The following is an 8,704-nucleotide window of genomic DNA, read 5'->3' as shown; positions in this document are numbered from 1 at the left end:
TGTGGTGTTCGGCCAATCACAATGCACTGGGTCAGCTGGCCAATCAGAGCAGACTGCGCTTGTCAAAGGAGGGGGCTTTGTTGAAAACGATGTGTTTGAGAGAGGCAGGGCATAGAGGACCTACAATAATGTACAGTATTTGAAAAAAAATGTGTTTTCTGAACATTAAAGTATGTCAACATATTCTGTTACACCAAATACACAAAATAATTATCTTTAAAATAGCATCATATGACCCCTTTAAGACATAATCTACTGTTTTCGATTTTGTGTGTATTTGTGTGCGTGGTCTGAGACGCGGCTCTCTGTGCGCACAGAAAACAGCGCACGAGTGCTAAATTTAGTTCTTTCGCATCATCTTGAGCTTGAATGTTTTAAAACTGCTTAAATATTCAAATCAGCACGGTGTATTTGTCCACATTGCGCAAAAAGACACAAAAGAAAACTTAATTCTGTGTTTGTACGCTGTCTGAGACGTGGCTCTCTGTGTGTACCCTGTGCGAATAGAGAAAACCATGAAAATGCTGAATTTAGTTTTTTTGCTTCTTCTTGCGCGTGAATGCTTTAAAATCACTTGAATGTTTAAATTGGCAAGGCTTATAAACACATTTAAATGATAAACATTCGTGACGGATTTATCACTGACACTGACAATTCTGTCCAATTCTGTCCAGAGCATCTTTCATGCTGGCCCCGGGCCATTGGGCAGTCTTTATTGCCGAGCCCTGATTCAGTAATATTTATGCTACCCTGGCAGATATGGTCATCTTGGACTTGTATGGACACCTAGTGGTGTGGATGAAGCATCACAAAACATTTCCAGTTGTTATTAGCTAACATTATCAAATAACATTCACAAATCCCACCTGGACATGCAATAAGCAAAGACATCTGACCAGGTTAGAATGTGTACATGCATAAAATATCACTTCTTACTGTTTTCTTTTGATTGTGGGGTGAAATATGACATGGACATGTTCTTGACAGGCCTCATGAGCTTCACCCACACAGATCTGTAAAGTGTTGAGGTAGGAGGAAGCTGATCCAGAGGCTGTTATGAACACAAGTGTCAAAGTCTTGAACTAAACTCTACGTACATGCCCAAAAGTCAGCAACCTTGGTTTGAGCCAACATGGTTTTTTTTATATATATATATATATATATATATATATATATATATACATTGTTCATTTCATATGGACTGTTTTGAAAATTGCTTTATTTTTTGGTTAAATTCACAAACATGAATGTATACCAAAATGCTAAAAGTGACAGAAAATGGTCTATAAAGTCTACTAGTACTGTACTGCAACAAAAATGTATGATAATCTGAACAATATTTCCAAGTTTACTCTAAAGAAAGATAAATCTGCAAGATAAATATTAAGTAATAATGCCATAATATGAGCATATGTTTTTCTCACCATTTCACACAGGGTTTATTGTAAGAGAGTACTAGTTAACCTAACACGCCTCATAGCACAGAGGATTGGATCTAACCTTGTTGCAAGTGGAACATGGATGATAATATTGTCATCGGAGAGATCTTGACCTCCATCTGCAGTTTGTCTGTCTACATACAGGGGGCAGCAGTACAGAGGCTGGGATGAGGAATTACAGTGTGAGCTTTTAGAGGAACAGATCCTGTCCCCTTTGTTCTCTTCAACACTGACCCAGAGGGGTGGGAAAGGGAAAGGATTGGGGGACTCAGTGTCTTTAAGAACTCTAGACCCTGAATCCCACAGCGCCCCCTGCAGCTCCAGTCCAGACAGGCAAACACCACTTAGGGGTGGAGAGGATAGGGATACCATATCATGAAGCACCTGAGTGACAAAATGAGAAGCAAGATGAGTAAATCATATGGCACTTTGCTTGAATACAGCACACTTTGGTGTTTTTAAATTTTTTTTGGCATTAAAATTATTAAAAAAAATGTAAAGGTGGGGTAAGCGATTTTTCAAAAATGCTTCAGAAAACTGATTCGGGCCGAGTAGCAAAACAAACTTGTAGCCAATCAGCAGTAAGGGGCGTGTCTACTCATGATGCAGAGGAGAGAGTGCTCAGTGCACAGGACGGACATTAGCCGAGCCGAGCGACAGAAAGATAGGGATGGCAGATAAAAAACAAAAGAGGAAAACGTCTGCAGAACAAAAGAAGGCTTAAGGCAATAAGGCAAGAAGTAGGACCCGTGTAAATATCGGATCAGCTTTCCAGCGCTGGAGAGAACTCAAGGAGCGGAAGGCCTGTGATCGGACGCCGAGGTTGCTTTGTTTCTTCTCGATAGGTGAGTAACACTGTGTCTGCGCCGCAACAGCTAAAGTCTGTCTAGTACACTGGACGCGACAAGACTCGAAACTTCTTGTCTAATTCCAGTACAGAACCTATAGGATGTTGCGCATGCGCAACTGAACGAATCACTCCCCAAGACGACTCATTCCTCTGAGTCACATTAAAGATGAACGAATCGTTCAAGAACGACCCATCACTAATAAACATATAGACTGATAAACATAGGTTTGATAGTCAACGGACCGCTGGCTGAACGTCTGATGTATAAAGCACACAAAATGGAAACCATTTTGGCATTTTCAAAGTCATCATCCGAGTGGGTGAATTCTACAGGATTTCTGGGAGAAGTGTGTGTGTGTTTGTCACATTCTGGTAACAGTCCACCAGAAAACAAACCTGCTCATGGCAGAAGAAAGCTGTTGTGTTCACAACTGTGACAATGATCACTTATCAGGATCAACTAAATGCTGGGTTTTCAAAAGTATGTGAAGTTTACAGCATAGAATTGTTGCATTGTTGCATTGTTGCAGTAAACTTGCATGATGTTCTTGAATGAATGATATTGGCATGTGGTCTGTTCATGTAGGGACATCGACTTTACATTTTCACACCCCTAAACATGGTGCTGAACAAAACTAACTGCATCAGATGGCCTCTTGGCCAGCCCTTGGCCAATGAAAGTGGCAATGGGGTCCAGACCTTCTACTATCAGTTTGAATAACATGAATTTAATCTAGTATATAAGAAGTAGCTAGATTTAAACCATCCAATGTCTGTATTTCACCATTCTCCATAAAATCTCAGTCCATTTTCTACATTTTTACACAAATTTAAGTGTTGATTGCATTCTTCAAGCTCAGCAGTTCAACCCTGATACTAAAATTATTGTGAGATAAAATGGTTAAACAAATATTTGTATTTAATTCATGCTAAATATAAGTTGACAGCTTAATTTATGCTAAACAGTATTATAGTTAACTAAAACTAAACCCATAAGAAACATTTTCTCTACTTGAAATAAAATAAATGTTAATCAAAATAAAATACTAAAAACACAAAAATAAATGATTGTTATATGATAAATTATTATTATTATTATAAAAATATTGTATTATTTTTTTTATCTTATTAATTTATACATATATATATATATATATTCAGAGGTGCTTGACCTATATTTCAAATTATATGTTAGTAACTATTTGTGTTATGTTAGTGTTTGGAAAACTGAGATTTACCTTAAAATTCAAACAGTAAAGATTACACTTCATAATTCCAGAATTTTTAAGAGCTAAATATTAATCAAAGGAAGGTTAATCACATTTTTACCAAATAAAATTATATGACTTTTTCCGTCATTTGTGAATAACTGGACTAGGATTAAGGATAAGGATTTGGTGACAAACAAACAAACAAATAATCTTGTGTTGTTTTTTTTTTCAGTTTGTGTTTGAGAAACTGAGATTTACCTTAAAATTCAAGCAGTAAAGACTGATATCCTTGTCTTGGATGCAGACTGCATCTCTGATCAACGCTGCCAGAAAGCCTCTGGGATTGAGAAAGGCAGACAGTCGATAAACACGAGGTTTAATACTGGATGACTCCTCCCACAGATATGACCTGAGCTGCTCTGCTTGAGTCTCCAGCCGTGAGAGAGCTGATGATGTTAGATACGCAGTAGCGGAGCTTGTCATGTTATATTTAACTGGCTGAAAACTGTCTAAAAGGAGGGAAGACACCAGTGCATCCAGACGCTCCCGCTCTGTCTGGAAGAAACAACGCAATGGACCAAGAGAAGCAGATTCCATTCCCATGCCGATGTCCATTTTCCTCAACTTGTCTTGTAAAGTTAGCAGCCTTTCCCAAGTTGTCCTATAGTCTGGAAGTTCTTGACGTTGCATTAAAAGACTGTTGTCTCCTCTGACATCAGCATAGATATTCTGTGATTGATGCAGTAGAATGCTGAGTCTATGACTTTTTAGCTTCACCAGTTCACTTGCCATACCTGGACTAAAGCCCAGAATGAATGGGTCTGTACTGCTAGTTATGCACTGAATACAATGTCTCAGGTCTTTCAACAGGCCACCAGCTTCTGCAAAAATATGAGTGTGTAACAATTAATTAAAGCATTTAAGTACAAAGTAGATGTTTAAAAATACTATATAGCAGTGGTTCACAGCATTTTTGACCCCAAGGCCCACCAGTGCCCCATGCAGGCTAACAAGTAACAGGTTCCTCTGGTACATCTGCTGTAATGACAAAGTTTTGGTTCTTTTCAAGAAAACAGGAGCATCCATAGATTAAAAAAAAAAAAAAAAAGTAATTATAATAAAATAATTATCATTTAAAATAATTATATGCCAGAAATTCCACTTTTTCTAACCAATGGAATTATATTACTTTTCCAGTCATTTGTGATTAACTGGACCTGGATGAAGGATAAGGATTTTTATTTATTTATTTAATTTCCACCCAACAAAATATGTTAGAGCTTACCATAACTAGAAAAAAATGATATTTTTAATAAAATTACCACATCTGTTTCAGTGTTATTGTAGTAACACTAAGATATTATAGTTTTTGTTCATATTTTGAATTATACATATCTTTTGTATTTTTTGCTTTCATGTTAATTTTAAAGTTTTAGTAATTTTGTTGTGTTTTCTGTCATTTTTATTAGTTTTTGTTGTTTTTAAACAGGTCTATATAATATTTTTATTTCAGTTTTAATTTGAGTTATTTTAGTACATCAAGTTAAATTAAATGAAATAAGAAATGTTGTCTTGTTAACTTGCTGAAATAAGATCAGCTTTTTATATTTTAATTTTCATTTCAGTTAACATTTATTTTATTTCAGGTAATGAAAATGTTTTTTTTTTAATAGTTTTAATTTACTATAATCACCATGGGCTGTTTAAGATTGGATTGATTTTCAAGGTCTAGAAATAACAAATCCAGGTTTTCTAATATTGTGGGCATACCAGAGCGAATTGCAGAGGTTATGAAGAACAAGGGTCAACACAGTAAATATTGACTCATTATATTTTTTTGCCAATAAAAGCCTTTACAACTTATGATATGCTTAGCATTGTTTTTCAGTATACCATAGAAACGTGGAAAAATAGTCTACAAATACTGAAGCAGCAAACTTTGCAAAACACAAAATTTATGTCGCTGCCAAAAATTTTGGCCATGACTGTACACACATACACACACACACAGTGGGTATAGAAAAGAATCAAACCCCTTTAAAATAATCACATTTTGTTGCTTTGCAGCCTGAAATGAAGACTGTGTGCTTTGGGTCATTGTCATGTTGGAAGGTAAACCTTCTTCACTTTCTGGCAGAGGGCGGCAGATTTTCCTCAAGAATTTGACGGTATTTTGCCCCATCCATTTTCCCTTCTATCCTGACAAGTGCTCCCTGCTGCAGAGAAACACCCCCATAACAGGATATTACCTCTCTTGACTTCCTGTCCACAAGATCTTTTGACAGCGCTTTGCCACCCATAGTTGATTGTTTGCTTCAGTTGCACTACCAAGGACTGAAATGCTCCAGGAAAGCTCTTTTCATGCTGAGCTGATCAAAATGACCACAGCTGATCACAGTTGAAAGTCAAATGGCTTTGTGTGCCATTGAGAAGCTGATTAGCTAGACCTGATTGAGTTTACAAGTCATTTTAGGAGGGGGTGATCCTTTTTCCAACTCAGTAGCTGCGTTTACATGGACCCTAATAATCAGATTAAAAGTTCGATCGGATTGTAAGGGGTGGTTTATTCCTTTTGTAATCTGAGTGAGAGGACATGTAAACACTTGATCGGATTGAAAACCGAAACTGGAAAGTACTGCGCATGTGCAGTGAAGTAAAACTAGTGTAATGATGTATGACACGCAGAACGAGCTGTTCTTCCTGGTGCATAAAGTGTCATAAACGAGTGTCCCGTCATTCTAAAATTCTGCTTTCACTCAGCGTCTGTGAAGTGGAGCAGAACAACATCAACAGTCCTTGTTTAAGACTCTCATCAACAGCCGACTGGTTTTGGGTGCGGGAAGGTGCGCTTTATAAAGCAGTAAAAGTAAGCAGCACAGCACAACAGTTCATGTGCTGGTCGTCGCCTAATTAGGACCCGAAGTAGATAAATATTAAGAGTGCTTTTTAAAACAGCATGCGACATATACATGCAGTGTGCGCATGTCAAAAGATTAAATCTGATCAAAAGCTTGTGACATATAAATGTGCATATCAACCCGATCACTTTATTTAGCGCTCATGTAAACACTACGTTCGGAATGAATGAATTAATTCCGATGGAAGCAAAAAGTGTCCATGTAAACGTAGCTAGTGATTCTGTTTTTTTATATATGTTTATTTTTTTCTGACACGTTGGTGTTATATCTTTCACTTGGATGCTATAAGCTGCACTGAGTAAATACAGCTGAATAAAACAAAAACTGTGTCCATCTTCATTTCAGGCTGCAAAGCAACAAAATGTTATTATTTTAAAGGGGGGTTTTCTACACCCACTGTGTATATATATATATATATATATACCGTATATATATATATATATATATAAAATAAACTTTACTATTATATAATTATAGTTTATCATGGAAATTTAAGTGATAAGAGTGTGTTTGCATACCAAATCTTCCTGTAAAGTTAAGGATATTTGAGAGAATGTCTTTGCCACGCCCCCATAATGTTGACGGATCTCTTAGACATGCCCTAATCACACTCTGCACAGCTGCTAGATCTTCATGGTCTGACACGTGGCTCCCATAAACCAGGTGACCTGTTGAGAGAGCAGATCAACCAACATCATCAAGTTCATACTGAACCAGAGAGATGCATTTAAAGCATTTCATGTCCCAGTTGTACCTGCTATGTACTCCAATGCTCCGGTAGGGTCACTACAGTGTTTGGTTATGCGGTGATGTGCATCAATCAGAGCAAGTAGATCTTCTTGAGTCCTATAAATGGAAAAAAGTTTGAGTTACTTTTATAACTTTTGCGCCCCAATATCTGTTTAAAATCCTCACCAAAGGTAAAGCTGCGCTTGGCCCAGGTGTTTGAATGTTTGTCTCTGCTGCAGGACAGAGTGCAGGACAGCACACCGAGTGTTCACAGTGTCTTCATGAGAGGAAAAGGGGAGTGTCTGTTTTACTGAAGACCACAATTCATCCTTCAGGTCCCAGGAGGAATCACACACCAAGTGCAGGGCTCTAATCCTAACAGCAACTGTATCAGATGATAGATTATACACATTATACAGCATTTGTATGCTGCAGAAAGAAATCAACTGATTTACTTTCTTTTAAAAGGAACACTTGTTTTTTTTTTTAATTTAGACCTGCTCGTCACATATAACATATAACATGCAAAAGTCTGGGGGCGGTAAAAGTTTTTGAATGAAGTCTCTTTTGCACATCAAGGCTGCATTTATTTGATCAAAAATGCAATAAAAACTTTAATATTGTGAAATATATTTTACAATTTAAAGTAACAGTTTTCTATTTGCAAAATGATAGATGCAAAGCTGAATTTTCAGCATCATTACTCCAATCTACACATGTCACATGATCCTTCAGAAATCATTATGCTAATTTGCGGTTCAAGCAATATTTCTTATTATCAACAATAATAATTATTCTTATTATTCAATTTTTTCAGGATATTTTGATAAATAGAAAGTGAAAAAAAGCATTTATTTGAAATAGAAATCTTTTGTAACATTATAAATGTCTTTACTGTCCCTTATGATAAATTTAATACATCCTTGCTGAAAGTATTAATTTATCAAAAAAACAAAAAAAAACTTCTGTACAGTAAAGTCAATTATATCACAGTGATTTCAGCTATCATTTACAGTCTGGCAATTTATTCTCCTATAGTTTTTCCAAAAAGACAAACCCCAGGAAACTAAAGTGAGGTCAATACAGGTAAAATTGAATTTAGTCAGTTTTGGGGTTTTAATATATTGAGATATGGCATTAAATAACTGTTAGCTATTAAAAAGATCTTAGAAAGGCTACATTACCCACAACAACAGCCTAAACAGTGCCTATACAAATATTTGGCTATTGGAGAAATATTACGAAATAAAAATTATATTATTTTTATATATTTTTGAAATAACTTTCACTCACAAATTATTCACAATAAGACTAGATTGCATTAAAGGGGTCATATGATGTTGCTAAAAAGAACATTATTTTGTGTATTTGGTGTAATGAAATGTGTTTATGCGGTTTAAGGTTCAAAAAACACATTATTTTCCACATACTGTACATTATTGTTTCTCCTCTATGCCCCGCCTTTCTGAAACGCGTCGATTTTTACAAAGCTCATCGTTCTGAAAAGTGAGGTGTGCTCTGATTGGCCAGCTATCCAGTGCGTTGTGATTGGCCAAA

The 8,704-nt window shown here is 36.3% G+C and overlaps 1 protein-coding gene across 1 annotated transcript in view; it reads right to left on the bottom strand.

Annotated features, from left to right (window-relative positions):
* Positions 1-925: 925 nt before the first annotated feature.
* LOC107665834 (dynein heavy chain domain-containing protein 1-like) overlaps positions 926-8,704 on the bottom strand; it is a 13,921-nt gene continuing 6,142 nt past the window's right edge. The window contains exons 8-13 of the mRNA XM_016456879.1: positions 7,334-7,532; positions 7,173-7,264; positions 6,937-7,086; positions 3,759-4,381; positions 1,674-1,823; positions 926-1,051 (exon numbers count right to left, since the gene is read on the bottom strand). Of these exons, the coding sequence (XP_016312365.1) occupies positions 926-1,051; positions 1,674-1,823; positions 3,759-4,381; positions 6,937-7,086; positions 7,173-7,264; positions 7,334-7,532 (1,340 nt within the window). The remainder of the gene's footprint in view (positions 1,052-1,673; positions 1,824-3,758; positions 4,382-6,936; positions 7,087-7,172; positions 7,265-7,333; positions 7,533-8,704) is intronic.

The sequence above is a fragment of the Sinocyclocheilus anshuiensis genome, unplaced genomic scaffold (assembly GCF_001515605.1).
Source record: "Sinocyclocheilus anshuiensis isolate Anshui unplaced genomic scaffold, SAMN03320099.WGS_v1.1 scaffold920, whole genome shotgun sequence".
Classification (NCBI taxonomy): Eukaryota; Metazoa; Chordata; class Actinopteri; order Cypriniformes; family Cyprinidae; genus Sinocyclocheilus; species Sinocyclocheilus anshuiensis.
The sequence above is the reverse complement of the archived record's forward strand: the minus strand, read 5'-3'. Positions and strand labels throughout refer to the sequence as shown.